This window comes from Ipomoea nil, unplaced genomic scaffold (assembly GCF_001879475.1).
Source record: "Ipomoea nil cultivar Tokyo-kokei standard unplaced genomic scaffold, Asagao_1.1 scaffold2826, whole genome shotgun sequence".
In the NCBI taxonomy this organism is placed as follows: Eukaryota; Viridiplantae; Streptophyta; class Magnoliopsida; order Solanales; family Convolvulaceae; genus Ipomoea; species Ipomoea nil.
Window position 1 is genome coordinate 1,939,893 of NW_017619254.1, and position 18,922 is coordinate 1,958,814.

At 32.3% G+C, this 18,922-nt stretch overlaps 1 protein-coding gene across 1 annotated transcript; it reads left to right on the plus strand.

Moving 5' to 3' along the window:
- Positions 1 to 1,162: 1,162 nt before the first annotated feature.
- On the plus strand, positions 1,163 to 7,348 carry LOC109159080 (lysine-specific demethylase JMJ706-like). The gene is made up of 11 exons (XM_019307087.1): positions 1,163 to 1,618; positions 2,945 to 3,323; positions 3,534 to 3,690; positions 3,761 to 3,980; positions 4,255 to 4,308; positions 4,391 to 4,470; positions 4,584 to 4,861; positions 5,019 to 5,414; positions 5,512 to 5,867; positions 5,983 to 6,252; positions 6,472 to 7,348. Exons 1-11 carry the CDS (start codon positions 1,616 to 1,618, stop codon positions 6,835 to 6,837), a joined length of 2,559 nt encoding a protein of 852 aa, XP_019162632.1. The 5' UTR covers positions 1,163 to 1,615; the 3' UTR covers positions 6,838 to 7,348.
- The last annotated feature ends 11,574 nt before the right edge of the window (positions 7,349 to 18,922 follow it).

The window sequence follows — 18,922 nt, forward strand, 5'->3', positions numbered from 1 at the left end:
ACGTGCCCTTATCTCTTAGTCCAAGTAAGCATTTTTAATTATATAATATAAACAAAAATTATGATTTATGCCTCAAAATATCACTTATTAAAGATCATGGTGTGACATGAATAATCAGGAATGGTTCGTTGTACGGATGACACTTTTTTTTTTTTTTTTTTTTAATGAGGAATCTCCCTCGTGAAAGCAGAAACACTGAAAGAGCCGGTCACAAGGGAACGTGAAACTTGCACATAACTGCCAACTATTTCCGTTCTGGCAATTCCCGCGGGAACACGCACACAGTTCCCGTCTAAATGACACCTAAGCCCCTCCATTGGTCCACTTTTAACGGAACTGCTCTGACCCCTTCCCACATTTCGTTCCATTAACGCAAACTCCAAACCCCCGTTACTGGAACGGAAAGCCCCCCTTTCGCTAAACCTCCAAAAGACCGATTCCTCCCTCACCAACAGACGACCCCGCGTACGCTCACCATGGAGTGACATGTCATTTTCATTAGGGGATGTAACTAACAGAAAGTTAGGTCAAACTAACACCTACGTGTCAATTCTGCTAACTCGCCAGCACATGCGCTTTTGTTTTCGTGGCTTTACGTGAGCATCCACACGCTCGGTCCGGTGTTCCGCTTCCGCACGAAATCTTAACTTCCCCGTTCCCTTTCCACTTTCGCTTCCCCAACTGAATAGTAAATGACGGAGATGTTAGTGATAAGACGGGTAAAAAAAGGTCATTAAATTATTACAAAAATTTTAATTGGATAATTTAATTTTAAAATTTATAATTTTAAAAGTGTTTGAGAAAATCAAAACATATATTTTCTTGTAAAGACTTATAACTGCTTAAAAAATTGATAAAATTACACAATATTAATCGATTGTAATTTTCTAAATTAATAGTTTACTGACTTATTTTGACTGTTATTCTGTATAGATTAGAGATTAGAGATATAATGGGGGGTTTTGGAAAATACGGTTGTTATTTGAAACGGTGCGTTTTGAGGCCGATGTTTGGTTGAACCAACCTAACAACCGCCACCACTTTCCTTCACGCTTCTTTGCCTTTTACCAGTAAGTGAAATTAAATTTGCAATTTGCTATTTTTATTTTCCTACTAAAAACGTGTGTATATATAAAGATATATATTATCTATACTTTTCTCTTTTTTCGGTTTTCTAGAGCCATTCTTCTCGGTTTCCTCCGTTGTCCCTCTGTCCCTCTCTCTCTCTATCTATTTCTCTCTCTTTCTGCTTTCTCTCTCTAGCCGCCGGGAAACTTGATATAGAACAGCACCGGAAACTGCATGTTCACCGGCGAGGAGAGTCGCCGGAGAATACATGCGCTTTTGTAATAACTCCGTTTAGGTGCTTTGGATTTATTACTCTGGCATGACACGGAGTTCGCTGACTCGGTCTGCAAAATCGTCTGATCTCTGAATTTGTCCTGGTTCGCGAAGTTTCGAGATAATGTGGCGGCTCTAAGGCCGTTTTCGTGGGTTTTCTCGCCGTAGATCGTGGTCTGGGCTCAATATTGTGGTTTTACGCTGTTTCTGGAGTGGTTGTTCGGCGAACTGTGAACTAAAGACGAAGGCAAGTATAGAACAGCTAAGGAATGAGATGGTACGTGATAGAGTTATTGTAAATATGAATATATATTGGTTTGCAGATTTTTTTGAAATTTAATTTTCCGATTAGCTAATGTTTGTTGTTCAAGTTTGGATCTCAAACATTATTCTAATTCTATTGAAATTCGTGTGTTTTACATCAAAATGAGCTCTCATTGCTCCGTGTCAGCGTGTCTCCTTTATAAGTAGCTATACTCTAAAGTTGTAATTGCAATTAGTTTTAATTTTCCGGACAACATTCATTGTCTCTAAGATTCGAAAGCTATGTAAGTGATCATGCACGAATTTTACCGGCGGAGTAGTTTTCTTTTAACATAAAAAATGCATTTATATGTACTATTTATAGAAATTAATTCTTTATGTTTTGTTCCCTCCTTTTTCAATCCTAACAGTAAAAAGTTTTTGTCAATCGCCTGAACTTGTTCTCTCTCTCTCTCTCTTGGTGATAGCCATATATATTTTTTCAAATAATGCAATAAAAAACTTCCGTATTTATTTTCTTTGATTTCTACTAGGTGAGTATTTTGTTCTTCTTTTGATGGCTATCTGTATGAGATAAGGTTTCAAGTCAATTTTAGTTTAAACAGGTCAATTTTGTTCTCAGTTTCTCAATTTGATCCTGGCTACCAAAGTAACAAATCTACATTGGGTAAATTTTGGTACTTCAAGGCGGCAAGATTTAGATGTTATTGATTTTTTCATTCAGCCTTTTGCCTCGGCCTCTATGTTTACTGGTTATAATGGTCAAAGTCTGATAGGATTCTGCTGAATCATTTTCATGGCCTGCAGAGTGTTACCTAATAAATAATTAAACAATCTATGCTTTCAATCAAATTTCTATCAACTTACTAATGCTTACAAACCTAAAGAAATTGTTGTGCATCCTTTCTAGAATCTATTTAAACAATCCCTGATCTGCTGTATTTTGCTTTAACAGGTGTAATTAATTCTTTGTTTCTGCAAACATTATGGTTGTAAGCAAGATTAAATCATATATATATATGTTTTATTTATGAAAATTTTGTTTTTACTGAAGCTCAGAAGGTGAGAGAGATTTGAATTTCATGTCATACACACTCTGGATTGAGGAAGAATTAATCAATTTGAATGTCTTTTTCCTCTCCGACACTTTGCTTACTTTACCTACCAGAAGCATATAATCAATATCAAGCTTAAACTTTGGGTTAATTTTCATCATAACTTCATTCTATTCTGTATAATGTTTTCAGTGTGTTGCTATAAAAGTAATGTATTACAAATCAGTGATGCTATTTTTATAGGTCAAATGATTCATTGGTTTCAAATCTTTGTCTTGTGGTAGGTGGAAAGAAAAGTTTGCACGTCAAGGGAAGCTAAGTTGGAATTTTTGAAGCGTAAAAGGCTTCAGCGAATGAAGCCAGAATCTGTGGATGATTCTCCATGTGTCAACCGTGTGATGAACAGAAGTGGAGGTGATGCTCTACGATCTCATGCATCTTGCGGTGTGAGAATTCATGGTAACTTAGACATAAATCCACGATTTGGTGCTTCGTTGACTGGAAAAGATGTTTTCTCTAAGCACAGAGTGCAAAAGTTTGAGACGGCGGATCTTGATTGGATTGACCGAATCCCAGAATGCCCAGTGTATTCTCCAACCAAAGAGGAGTTTGAGGATCCTTTGGTCTATCTGCAAAAGATTGCCCCTGAAGCTTCTAAATATGGTAATGCCTCTGAAAATATTCTACAGTAATGAAAAGTTTTATTGTTTTAAAGTTTTGATTAAGTTTATTTATTCCTCATGATTAGACTCTTTGTGAAGCAGCATTATTTGTGTATTCTGTGAATATTCAGATAATAGGTGCTGTATGAATTTGGATTTATTTGTTCTTGTGTGTTAAGGCTTTGAGTTTGATAACTTTCTATTGATTCAGGTATTTGCAAGATTGTCTCTCCCATTACTGCTTCTGTTCCTGCTGGTGTAGTCTTAATGAATGAGAAAGCTGGCTTCAAGTTTACTACTAGAGTGCAACCATTTCGCTTAGCTGAATGGGATATGGAGGACAAGGTCACCTTTTTAATGAGCGGAAGGTCAGTCTCTCATCCCTATTCATATTTGGATTATAAGAAATCAGTAAATGTTATGCTGGGGTTGTAAGGAAGAGCATGCTTTTTCAGAAATTGAGAAAATGGCGAACAAGGTTTTTGCTCGAAGATATTATAGTGTTGGATCCCTTCCTCCTGCATACCTTGAAAAAGAATTCTGGCATGAAATAGCTTGTGGAAACACTGATAGTGTTGAATATGCATGTGATGTTGATGGTAGTGCCTTTTCATCTTCTCCCGGTGACAATCTTGCAAAAAGCAAATGGAATATGAAGGTGTTTAGTTTGTTACAAGCTTATTATTATTATTATTATTTCTTATTTCTTATGTTAATGTATATAACACACACAGAGATGTCACATTGTCACATATAATATGGAGTTCTGTGGTTAAACATTTAGAAATTAGCCAAAATTTAGTGTTCATTCATTAGTATTGCTGTGGTGGCATCTGATGATTGGTTTCATTTTTTGTGCACTGAAGTTTATGCATGAATTAACACTCCAGTTTTGTTTCTTATGTTAACATTACTTTACTCTTTGCATGCAGAGATTCTCTAGGCTGCCCAAATCTGTATTGCGACTTCTTGAAAAAGCAATCCCTGTAATATGATAATTTCATTTTTTATTTAATGTTATAAAGTATGATCTTTGGCTGTTTCTAAGTGTTTTAATATGTCCTCTAGGGTGTTACTGAACCTATGCTTTACATTGGAATGCTATTTAGCATGTTTGCATGGCACGTTGAAGACCATTACTTGTACAGGTAATTAGTCTCCTTTTCAGCATTGAAATGTTGATAATATCTATATTGTAACTGATACCTATAATGTGCACACACATACATTGAAACTGATCATTCCACTTCAATATGTGTAGTATAAATTACCACCACTGCGGGGCATCAAAAACATGGTATGGAATTCCTGGTCATGCAGCTGTTGATTTTGAGAGAGTTGTTAGAGAATATGTGTACACCAATGGTATCTTATCAACTGATGGAGAGGATGGAGCTTTTGATGTCCTTTTGGGGAAGACAACAATGTTTCCGCCAAATATTTTGTTGGAACATGATGTTCCAGTCTATAAAGCAGTTCAAAAGCCCGGGGAATTTGTTATAACTTTTCCTAGAGCATATCATGCAGGGTTTAGTCATGGTAATTAATATAGATTGCATCTTCTTCTTTTTTTTTTTTTTTTTTTTTTTTTTTTTTTTTAATACAGATTTCTGTATCTTAATGGTCCTGAAAGTCAATTATTTACTGATGCTCTATTTCTCCCTAATGTGCATCTTTTTAATGGTTGTTTTTGTAGGCTTTAACTGTGGCGAAGCTGTGAATTTTGCAATTGGTGATTGGTTTCCCATGGGTTTAATTGCTTGCCGTCGTTATGCTCTTCTAAGTAGGACGCCACTCCTTCCCCATGAGGAGCTTCTCTGCAAGGAAGCAATGCTTCTTTCGGAGAACTTGAAGCTTGAAGATGCTGGTTGTTCATCTGAATACTTGAAGTCTCAGCACAGTATAAAAGTTTCTTTTGTAAACTTGATGAGGTTTCATCACCGTGCTCGGTGGGCCCTCATGAGATCAAAAGCCTGTTCAGAAATATCATTAGTTTCCCATGTTAACATTCTTTGCAGCATATGTCAACGTGACTGTTATATAGCATATGTCAGCTGTGGCTGCTACTGGCATACAGTGTGTCTTCGTCATGGTAAGTTTAAACTGAATTTTTATTTTTATTTTTTTTATGCAATTGCGACTATACTTTGGAATCTTAGTGATAAGTTCTGTGTCTCTTTCTGCATCAGATCCTAGGTCAATTGAATTACCATGTTTCACTAGTAGAATTCTCTGTTTAAGGGAAGATATTCTGGACAAGGAAGAAGTGGCAAAGAAGTTTGAGCAGGAGGATGCTGTATTGCATGCGTTTCAACAGCTTCAAAAAAAAGATGATGATTTTTCTGTCCTTTCAAACTTGTTCCCACAACTTGACGACACTGCTTATATTCCTTATTGTGATTTGAGCTTTGAACTTTCTGAGGAAATAGAGGTTCAGAAAGAAGTGACAGTTCGTCTTCCTATCTCAAGTGTGAACTCTTCAACTGAAATGCCTAATCCTTCTTGTTCTGGTGTTTCAACAGAATTCCCTTCCTTCACTGGAAATGTATGTACCTCATTGAGCTGCATTTGCACACTATTAACTTTCTGCTACTGCTTCTATTTCTTATCACTGAAACAGAATAGTACTTGTCTCATTGAATCTAATTTTCTACTAACAGCAGGTACATGGACATGCTAATTATGATCTGGGAAGAAGTGTATCTAAGAACAATTCAGGAGATCTTGCTGGATGTGTGAACAATGTCCAAGAATCTTCCTGTTCTGATGACTATTCAAATGTGCACAGGAATGTAATACAAGGCTCAAAAATTAGAACTGTGGTAGATGAAGATGAGGATGAGTCTGATTCTGAAATATTCCGGGTTAAAAGACGTTCTAGAGTGGAGCAGAAGAGTACTCACGATTCCAATTATTGTAATGAGTACCAGGTATTTGTCACTTCTTTAAGAAGGTTTTAGAATGTTGCCTAATCTGTTTCATGATAAAAGGAGACGAAATTGAGGTCTTAGGGTCAAATTTTAAAATGTTTACCTTCCTTAAAACTGCCTGTTGGTCTCTTTAATGTACCCCTCTTTATTTTTCCATTATGAGTATTTTTTTTTTATTAGTACCATTTTTCTGAAGTAATGGGACAAATATATCTGCAGAGTTTGAAGCGATTAAAGAAACATCAACAACCTGATAGACGCTCTGGGTCATTGTCTTCACCAGAGTGTTCCACTTCTGAGGGCAGAAATTTCACTTATGTTGGCAATTCAAGTGATTACAAGGAAGGTCGAAAGTATCCTCCAAGAGATGAATCTCACAGAGGTGGTGCAAACCGTATTCTAGTAAAGAATAAGAAATTGACAGCTGAAGAATCAAGGGACAAACATAGGGAGCTGAAGAAGAATGATAGATTGAAGCATGAGTTGGGGAGAAGTATTAGGGAACCACCCTGCCCCGAGACTGGGGAAAGGCGCTTGAAAGTGAGAGGTCCATCAATTTTAGGTTTCACAGGAAGAATGAACTGAAGAAGAAGAGATGTGAGACTCAGAGGGTATAGAATCCTACCGATTGACCCCCTATCTCAACCACCAACCTGACTTGGCTAACGCATTCATTCTCAAGTGAAGTGATCTAACAACAGTATAGAAGCTAAAAGTTGTTCTGGGAGCAGCAACGCCAATTAACCAAACTCTAGGTTAAAGTAGGTGCATTCTTTGTGCAGGCATCCAAAATGGGGTGAATTGCACGGTCTCAATTCTTATTAGTTCTCCGGCCAGGCTTCCTACTAGCTAGCATAAGGTAGATTCTGAATTAGCAACATTTGCTGTGTACATTTAGTTTTTAACATTCCCCCGATTAATTCATACAGAGCTAGCTGGTGCCTTGTGGGTAATTCCCACAATCCCACTGGCCGGCTATTTGATGTTCAGTTCAGTCTGCTGCCTCCCTTGTAAGAGCTCATTATTCTTTTTGTAGCTATTCATCTTTCACCCTCACATTTGCATTAATGAAGTCAAAGAAATTCTTTTTGATATATATCTTATCCTCAAAGAATTTGTTGATTTTTTACCTACGCCTGAAATACATAATTTAAAATTTGCATGGACAGCTCAGTTGGTCACAGGAATGAAGTTTGAAAAGAATGATTAAGGATTGAATCTCACTAGCCTTAGTCCCTGTGTTCTGTTGAGTTACCATGATTTTACATCATCATCTCATATGCTTTGTCGGGCGGGGTGTGGGGGTCTTGGGGTTAGTGATTCAATCTTTTGGGAAGAATGAATGAAGAGGTTAGTTTCTTTCATAAATTAAGCCTTATACAGTAGTACTCGCCGAAAGCAATGCAGCAGTTTCTTGGATAAAGCTGTAAAAGGCGTGAAGAGCGCAGTTAATTCTGGATTTCTGGGCCAAGGCCCAAAATTGCATAGACAACAAATTCTCCACAACGTGGCGCAAATTATGCCATGGAATCGTGTTCACCGAGAATGGTGAACACAAGGTAAAACGACGTCGTTTTTAGGCTAAAAAAAAAATTTCGCGGATGTGGAGTTAACGGCGCGCGTTTGATCAAATTATGAATTTTCTGTTATGAGATTATGAATTTTATGAAAATTCATAATCTCATAACAGAAAATTCATAATCTTATAACAAAAAATTCATAATATCATGGTTCCAAAGTGAATGTGTAGGCATGGTTCCAAAGTGAATGTGCAGGCATGAATTCATAATTTATGAATGTCCGTGATTTCGGACGGGAATATGTAGGCATGGTTCCAAAGTGAATGTGCATGCATGAATTCATAATTTATGAATGTCCGAAATTATGAATGTAATGAAAATTCATAATCTCATAACAGAAAATTCATAATCGCATAACAGAAAATTCATAATCTCATGGTTCCAAAGTGAATGTGTAGGCATGGTTCCAAAGTGAATGTGCAGCCATGGATTCATAATTTATGAATGTCCGTGATTTCGGACGGGAATGTGTAGGCATGGTTCCAAAGTGAATGTGCAGGCATGAATTCATAATTTATGAATGTCCGAAATCTTTGTTCACCTCAAATTAAAGTGAAACCGCAAAATGTGAAAATAAAGAAGAAAAGTCACGCAATTAATTTAAAAAAAAAAAAAAAAAAAAAAAAAGATAACGGTGTATTAACACCGTTAGAACCGTGTTCACCATGAATGGTGAACACGGTTCCATGGCATAACGTCTGACAACGTGGTTAGTGGGCTGGTGTTCCAATCGTTATGCTGTGGACTCGTGCCTAGCGTGCATCATGGGCACGGTAACGGTGCCGTTAGTGGCACCGTTATCTTCCTCTTTTTTTTTTTTTTTTTTAAATTCAGACCACTTCGTTATAGGAGCATATATACACAGCCCTGTGTTCATAATTTCATAATTGTACATTCATAATTCCATAACTGTAATATTCATAATTCCGTAACTGTACATTCATAATTCAATAACTATAAATTCATAATTTTCGAAGCTCTATGTTCATAATGTCAGAGTTCCGTGTTCATAATTCCATAACTGTACATTCATAATTAAGTTCATAATTCCATAACTGTACATTCATAATTAAGTTCATAATTCCATAATTGTACATTCATAATTCTATAACTGTACATTCATAATTTCATAACGAATACACTGTTAACGGCCTTTCGAACATTTTTTTTTAGTTAGGACAGCATCGTTTTCTCTGAAAACGACACCGTTTTAGAGACGTGCAAGGTGCGCGCACGTGCGCATAGCATAATTTGCCGGTGTTCCCAAATAGCGTAATATGTCGAACCCTCTCAGTGCAATGGGTTTCGCATTATTTTAACATATTTTCTAACCAAAATACCAAATCAGCTCAAACATTTTTTGAGTAACACTTATGTCATGGATCCGGGTCCACCTTACAAGATATACTCGGGTCAAAATATATAATGTGTATTTTTGAATTCCACCTTGCAAGGTGGACTCGCATCCACATAATAATTTGCCTTTTCTGAGTGACAAGTGAAACCCACAGTTATTACTCCAAGTTTGAAAGTATGTATAGGATAAACCCTATCTTGTGGCCGGATTGGTAAATGAACATAAGGAAGTAAACTAGTCTAGGTTGTCCATAGCTAACTGGCTCAAACCAAGAAGGCCAAAAGATCACCCAGTTCAAACATTTTGTTGAGTCTAAAGTAGGAAATTACAAAAATTAATTTTAATAATCCCGGTGATGAAAATTAAATGTTTCTATTTATGTCAAATTAACCATTCATTAAAAAGGATTTCTAGCCGCTCTTTAAGATGTTTGATAATTAAGAAAGTTCAAACTTGTTCAACGTGTTTTATTGTAGTAAAATTATTGCTCATTAATTAAGCTAGTTTGAGTTACTTTCATTGAGTATAAAATATATAAAATAATAAATTAATATAAAGTCTCACTATCTATTTAAACTTTTACTTAGGTGAAATTCATCCCCTATAATTTGGTATTTTGGTATAGAACAGACAAAATGTATTTAATTCATATTTTCTCATGTTACTTACTTATCTCATTTAAAAAAAAAAAATTTATTACCGACTTTAATTTTTCATTTAAAATAAAACATATCTTCCAAATTAAATTCCTTATATATATATATATATATATATATATATATATATATATATATATATATATATATATATATATATATATATATATATATATATATATATAATGAAGAATATCCCATATTAGAACGAGCCACAATAAAGTTTCATTCTCTATTATTATATTATTGTAGATTTGTAGTACAAAATTTAAGCTGATTGGTTTTCAAATTTCAACACGCCTATGGTCCATCACTTTAAAGAATGTGATTAGCAATGTCACTTCGAACTTTTGGTGAAGAGGTAGAATGCATGGAATTGAGAGAAAAAAAAAATGATGGATGTTTTGAATAGAACAAAGTAGGGGAGCATTAACAAAAGTTGGAAAAAACTAAAAATAAAACAAAAAATAAAGACAAAAAGGAAAATATTAATGGGATTCTTGTCACAAAATCTGCATATTATTTTCAGTCACTTTTTCTTGCAGATTTGTAGGGCATTTATTTATATATATAATATATATAAATGCTTTAAATTAAACTTAATTCACTTGCTTAAAGTCTTCACAAAGATTCAAAATGTTTCCACTTTTTTGACACTTTTCACTACTCTTAGAATAAATAGGGTCCTATACCTTTGGGAAATACTGGGAAAAAGTGATTATTGCTACTTTAAGTCATGTAAGTTTAATATATAATCCTTTTAGAGTGGTCAAGTTTTCTTCAGGGTATATTTTTCCATGGAAGCAAGCCCATATCCTAATTAAATGCATCATTTTTCAAGATCATATACAGATTATGGGAATTTGTTAAATAAAGTTATTGTTTTTGAGAATATTCTCATTAATCAAATTAGTTTTGTGTGATTAATTTCCTTTTAAGTATTAAATATTCATAGTGTTAATTAATTTGGTTGATGGCCATTATATTGTTGTAATCATAAATTTGATCTGAAAATTATTAATAAAAAAATTTATGATTTTGATGGTTTTACTGGACCGGACACATTATAAATCGAATAGAAAATATAAATAGGACATGTAAAAATAATAATTTTATTAATTAGGATATCGGACCCAAATAATATTCATAACTGGACCACGAATAAATAATTAATAAAACCAGCACAACAAGGGTCCAAGCCCTAGTTAGACTAGGCCTTTGACTCTAGCCTAGAAGGCACACTACTTGAGAAATTCGAACTCGGGTGTTGTGATTGAGAGGATAGAGAAGAAATCATTGGATTAGATGTCCCGATGCCCCTGATGATGATGGGATGATGTTAGAAGGGGACAAGGGACGAACCTATAATGTCTGCACCTTGTGAAATAAGTGATTATCATGTCTCAATCAACCATGTCTAATCGATAAAACGAGTGGTTATCATTCTTCAATTAATTACCCTATCCATAATTTATCATCACCACAAGTTGTGACCCCACACCTTTCTCCTTAATTGATTTTTACCGCTTCCCCTTACACAAGAAATATAGACTAGCTGAATTAAGGTATAGTTGTGCATTTGTACATTAGGGGTTCAAGTCTTGGTAGTTGTGCTTCTTTCCATAATTGATTGATGACTTAAATTGAGAATATAATGCTTCTTTTCATAATTAATTAACTCAAGTTGAGAAAGCCAACAAACATCTTCCACATAATGAAATGTCTAAATAAACGTAAAGAGTAATGCTATATACTCTTATTTTTTCCTTCCAATTTATCCCTCATGACGTATCAATATCTAATAGGTGAGTAAATTCTCATTTTAATTAGTGGTGAGTAAAATCACTTTTTAATTAGTAGTGAATTAGTTCATTCATAAACATCTAATGAATAGAATGAAGCCACATTAAAAAAAAATATATATTAGAGAAAATTTAAGAGAGGAATAATACATTTTCCAAACCTAAAAGCCTTACTAAATACGGTTTCAACCTGTTGAGCATATAATATATATATATAAACATAAATGTGCAATTCAACTACCAGCTTAATTTTTTAGTATGTTGAGATGAAACACATGCTTTAATTTGGTATCAGAACTATGGTACACGTGTTGCTTGAAGCCCATCAAAATTAATCAACAATCCTGAGAGAACGTGTTGAACATATAACCATTAATGTGCAATCCAACACCAAATGAGTTCCAATGCTTCAAGGGTACATCTTTTATATATATAAACTTAAAAAGACGAAGGGTGTAAATTTCTTAGAATTGGTGATGAACTATTTGTGCGTCTATATCCTTTCCAAACTTTTGTTTTTTGCGGATTAGCGAGCCCGTATCACCCACCACCTTACCAATATATTTTGAGTGTAATTTGAATTTGTATTATTATTAGCTATCACATGTACATTACGCGAATAATTCAATGTTCAATATGTATTTTTAAATTAGTGTTTTAAAATTTATCAAAGTATCATTCAGTATCCTGGCATATATCAATGTAAGATTATCAATTTTTTCATAAAAGTAAATATTTAAAAAATGCATAATTATAACCTGTGACATAATTTTTCATAAAATTAACTCATTTTCATAAAATTAACGGGTGCAATAACAATTTTAGAGGGAAACACCCTCATTGGATAGTACCATATAAGCATAACTTTTGCAACATAAAACCATATTAATTGGCGTGATATCTAAAAAAATAAATAATATAATATAATAAAGGGTAAAGTAGAAAAAATAATTTTTAAAAAATACTAAAATAAAAATAGTATGATCCATTCATTTTAATAACAATTACACCAACATTTTTTAATTCTCCTTAAGAGCCTAATTTTATTGGTTCTTATTATTAGGTTTGTAGAATTTTTCTTTAAAAAAAAAAATCGAATATCTAGGATTAAAAACTACCCGGAGATCAGATCATTACAAACCTTTTAACATTTGATTAAAATAATGAATTGAATATGATTGTAATTAGAGTACTGGGGAACATATATAATTAAATAATTAATAAAAAGATTTAGGATAATTCCAAGTTTAAGATACAGTCAAAATATGCACCAACTGGAAACCATGTCTTCCACAAGATTCCATTCTCACCTATGCATGCAGCAATCATTTTGGGTAAACTTTATCATTTCATAATAATTAATATATAATGTTAGCATACAACATCTTGTCAACCTGTCAACTCTTAATATCGCCTTCTCCATCGTATCTTAACTTCAAGGAATCTGTAAGTGCATACTTCACTAATTAATATGCATTATATTGCAACCCTTTCTATAACTTTAATTAATACACATAATCATACTTCCTAATATATATGTAAGGTTGTGATTTGTTCTTAGTTTTCTTCCGATGATGTGTTCTCATGTGATCCTATAGAGTTGAGTTCAGGTGAGGTTGTCTCTTCTCGTGCGGTCAGTCCGAACGCACCCATAGTTATCCAAATATGCACCATTAATGTTAGAAAATGCACAACAAAAAACGCACAAAGTAGGTATGTATCACCAAAAATGTACCATTAGGTATAAATAAAAGCACAACACAGTGTTCAGAAATGCACCATTAGGAGCGAGGAGTTATATGGTGCATGTTTTTGGATGTGTTGTGCATTTTTTGGTATATTTGTGCATTTCACTGATATGCATTTTCTTAACACTATTGATGCATTTTTCATGCGGCCGCACAACTGCACGGAAAAGCGCGACCACATTTAAACAAATTTATATATATATATATATATATATATATATATATATATATATATATATATATATATATATATATATATATATTACGCATATGATTATATCTCAGTAAAACTCTAAACCACAAATAATTTTTACTGGCAAATGTTAATTATCTTGTCTAATTTTTACTCTCATAGTCTCCTTGCTCTAAAGTATGGGCTTTATATATTCAGATTTTGAGACTTAACTTTAATTTATTTATAATTTAATTTTTAAAAAAAAATTAATTCAATATTATTAAATAAATTTCGAATTTGAAACTGAAAAGAATTTGATAAAGAAAATAAATGAAGAATAAAGGACTAACTGACCAATAAATAATAAATTGAACATATAAACTGAGAAATTTACAAAAAATATATAAATGTATTGAGGCAAAAGGAGTATACAATTTTCACCACCTTACCCTATAAAGTATAAAGCATTAAAAAAATTAAACAAACCAAAATAAAAGAAAGAAAGAAAAACTAACAAAGTTGGTCATGCCATATTCTTTGGAAAAAGTATAATTTTATACTAGATTTTTTATTGTGCTAAGATGATGTATTAAGAATTTAGAATTTTCAAATTTTATTAGAGTTTTCTATTTTAGAAAATAAGTAAATGTAAAAAAATGATAAGATCAAAGAAATCTAGCTAGTTAGTATAAGAACAAAGAACTCCTAGGGAATAGCTTTCAAAAAAGATGCATGTTATCATATCAACATTTGAGTAAGACTTATAGAAACAAATGAGTAGCTAGCATAGAACTTCGTCCAAATTTTAAAGAGATTGCCAAATGGGAAAAGTGTCGTGGCAATGGACTAAGTTGAAAAAAAAAAAAAATCTAATTAGATGAGTTGTTTGATCGAATAATTTTTTTTTTTTTTTTTTTATGTAACGGACTAAAAATATATATAATTTATGCAAAAGACTTGACGAAAAAGAAAATAAAAAGACTTATCTTACCAAAAAATTGTTGAACCTATGATGTCAAATACGAAGAGGTTCACTTTTGAAAGATGTGTGCTTTCAAAAGAAGTTAGCAAACAAAATATGCTTTCTCTTCGAAGAGTTTTTAATGTGACAATAGTAGAAGATCTCACTCAACAGATGAGTACTCTATACCAGATTATCAGATGACTTAAGAAAGTTGCAAAGCTTTTTCAAGCAAAAGAGGTTACTCGTCAAAAAACTGAAAAAGTAAAGTCAACAAATTAAAAGATATGGTCAAATAGTAGAGTTAATTGCCCCGGGGCTTAACGTAGACGTTCGTCTTCTGACTTGATGTCACAACTAAAGATAATAGTGTGGAATTCGAAACCCACTAGAAACATAAATGAGAAAAAGACTCATAATGATGAAAGGTGTAAATTTGATCCTTTGTGCGTACATGAAGACTAGATTTTGACTGATGGGCTAATTGCGCGACTTATAAGTACCTCTATCGTGACTCTAAGGACGAAGTCCTGTGGGCTTAAGATTAGTAGGGTGAAGCTGGGATTGCTAGTGTATTAAAAAAGAAAATAGAGGTAATTAATCCGCCATAAACTATGCTTTAGGCCCTGTTTGGTAAAAATTATAGGTCAATTTTGACTTATTTGATCACTATTAATTGTTTGATTTAGTTAAAATATCAATATAAATGTTTGGCTAATTAGCTTTTTGCAACTCCAAAATGCTAAAATTCAAAAAACTACTCCAAGCAATTTCTTCAATTAACTTTTTGAGAAAAGAAATTATACCAAACAGCTATCAGCTAACATCTAATTTACCAAACACGTTTCTACAATTAGCTAATGTTATCAACTATTTATACCCTCTAATTAACACAATAAGCTAACAGCTAACAACTATCAGCTAACAGTCATTTTACCAAACATGACCTTAATTTTTTTTTTGAATGCAAAATATGCTTTAATTAAGACTTTAAGAATACTAGTAATTCACCCGCGCGATGCACAGGAAAAACTTATGTTATTATAAATATAAATAAAAAATAAAAAAACTAAAATATTTTAAATTATTTAATATAATAATATTTTTGAGCTTCCATTGGTCAAGTATTTATTATTTTTATAGAATACAAAATTATAATTATAATTAAAATTATAATTTTTTATGGTTAATATAATCTCTAATTATGTGCATATTCAAATAAATTTATAGAGATAATTTACATAATTACATCGATTTATTTTTAATCGTATTTCATCTATATTATAATTTTCACAATACGAATAATAACTAAGATAATTACATTTGGAAAGCAAATTTCAAATTTTGTAGGTGTAAATTTAAACTATAATTGAACACATTTTTTATATGATTATATAATATATAGCTATTTTATTTTTCAAAAGTATATTTTTTATATGATTATATAATATATAGCTATTTTATTTTTTAAATGTTGTGCTTTTTTTTTTTTTATAATAAAGGATGTTGTTGCATTAATTGTAACATTAAATATTTCCCAAACCATATAGCTTTATTATATAAAGGATAAAAATTTGCCGCAAGAAGAATTAAAACATCAGAAAAAAAAAAGATAAAGTCAGAACAAAAAAGAAAGATTACATGCATAAGCTAAGCGTACTAAGAACGTAACCGTCTAACTCTTAAGCAACTGTGGTATGGTGGAGTGGAAAGGACATATTCATCCTTAATCAAAAGTCAATTCGATCAATGACTTTGTGAATGGAGCAACCTTAAATCTCCAGGTTAGCTGTCTTACCTAAAAGAAGTGTCTACAATCTAACGAGGGATTAGTCACTGTGCTCGACGGTGAAATACCGGGTATACCAAAAAAAAAAAAAAAAAAAAAAAACACTTTAGTGAATAGCAAATGAATTTGATGATAGATCTTTATTACGAACGACTATAAATTTACTTGCATTATAGACTGTTTTGACCCAAATTTACTTTTTCTTTTTTTGGAAGGGTAAAAACTTTATTCAGACTTAAGAACCTGTATAGGAAGTATCCGGGAGATTTTGGTTTAAGAATCTGCACACCAACTGACAGTCCGAGTGGATGATGACATTACGCCAACCTTGTGATATGATCGGAGATAGCGCTTCCTTAATAGCCATGACTTCTGCAAGATGTGGATCCCTTAGACAACGGATAGGTCCACATTTGGCCGCCACAAATCCACCACCATTATCAAGGACCACAATTCAATAAAACCCAAGCTCACCATTATTTTGTACACCCAAATTTACTTGTTATTCAATAATAATAATAATAATAATAATAATAATAATAATAATAATAATAATAATAATAATAAATATTGACATTTGATCTTTATATTATTTATTCACTTCTATTAATTCTCAGTAATTCTATTTCCGCAAACGCATCACTGAAATTTAAATTTCTACTTTATTCCTACGCTATTCACCTATTTTTTGTCTAATGGACTATGTGGTCTAATGGTATCTGGGTTGGACTTTCATTTGGAAGGTTATGAGTTCAAGCCTTAGTGTAGAGGCGTTATTGGCTCTTTGTGTTTACATACTACAATGTTATAGAGCTAGTAGCATTCAAAAAAAAAATCACCTATTTTTTGTCTTATGAAATTACAATTCTTTTCTTCCCTAATTTTCTCTTTGTAACCAAACGCTGAGAAATAAACTTTGTGGTAGATGTGAAAGTGCTGATTGATATTACTAATTAGATTTCATATATGAATATCTAAAAGTAAGATTATCACACTTTAGTATATCATACTCCGTACTAATGTTTTCATGTTTTAAATCATAACTTGATGACTATAGAAACAAACAATTGACAATATAATGTTCATAAGATTATCACAATTTAGAATAATATAATGTTTTTCAAGTTTTGTCATAACTCGATAACTATGGGGAACGAAGAATTGACGATGTTGGTTCATTCAATTAATTCCCACTGGCAATTGTTTGACAAAAATCACAAAATCCTCGTTTTAATTTTCCGTGAAGCTTGTCCAAAATCACCGTCATTATCTAATTAATGCAATTGCCTAAAGTCAGATTTTGGTCCATCTTTTTCCATGGCTACCATTTTGTGCATCAAACTTTTGGACTATCATTAAAAACAATGTCGACCCATTTGTGATAAAGACATCTATATATCATATCATACATATAATTGTCTCTTGTGTCTTGTCTGGTCACAATCTGTCACATAAGAACCAACTAAGGTATTCATACAAACACATATAATTATATGTAATTCTATCAACAACAAAAGAACTATACACTTCTATAAACAGAAAAACCTAACCAATTTACTGATTGTCTGTAACAAGATTTAAACTCCATCTTTACTGTCTTAGGATCAAATCCTTTTTCTTATCATCGAGTAAAATGAGGTTGGAATTATGTGATGAACAGTGTAATTAACGATAGATTAATGACTATTTCGTGCCTTCAAAATAGTAATCGCAATAAAATCATTGTTTCTGTGTATTTGCTGTTGAAGGCAGAAACTGGTGTTACGTTGTCTATAAGTTTTCCATTTTCTTCCATTCTGGTGGCGCCGACTATCTTAATGAGGACAAAAAGAATTAAAACGTATAGCTATGCATATTGCGTAATTTCACCGTTTTATATAATTGTTTGTGTTCATTTTTGTTGCATAATTTTTTATATCTATAGAATTACACAAGCAACCAGTATTATAATAGAGGAGAGATAAATTAAAGGATCTATAATACGTGTGTGGAATAAAGTACTCAAGTATATTATTAGTGGGTAACCCGATACCTCGAGTTGCTCAAAACTAAGCTACTATTCGTATAGGTGACATGACAATCCGCTTTTAGTCATTTTTTATTAGAATATTATATTCTCATTTGGTCATAGTATTATTGTGGCATGACAATTTTTATTCTTTCATCAATAAAATCGTTGAAATATCGTTAAATACAAAGATATATCAATCTTTTTTTTTTATAATACAAAATAGGTTGAACCGCTATATTTTTTATGTTTATTTATTATTTTTTTTGAAAACATCTACAATTGAAAACTGATATGTCCTTGTATTTTAAAGATATTTAAACTGTTTTGTTGATAAATGACAAAAAATAGTCAAGCCACAATAATACTATGACCAAAAGTGAATGTTCTAATTTAAAAAAAAAAAAAAAAAAAAAAAAAAGACTTAAAGTAGACTACCACCAAACTATAAATTTAGTACCAAAATTGGAATTAACTCTTAGCTTGAATAAAATATACATAGAAACTTGTACGTAGACTATTCTTTAATATTATACTTTTAGTTTTATTTTTACTAAGTTTTAAAATAAAATTTTGATAAAAAATTATTGTTGA

What these genes read in the sequence shown, in the direction of transcription:
- LOC109159080 (XM_019307087.1), top strand. An exon ending in TTCTTGAAAAAGCAATCCCT is followed by an intron (nt 4,309 to 4,390) that starts GTAATATGATAA and finishes TATGTCCTCTAG; the next exon opens with GGTGTTACTGAACCTATGCT. An exon ending in TCATGCAGGGTTTAGTCATG is followed by an intron (nt 4,862 to 5,018) that starts GTAATTAATATA and finishes TTGTTTTTGTAG; the next exon opens with GCTTTAACTGTGGCGAAGCT.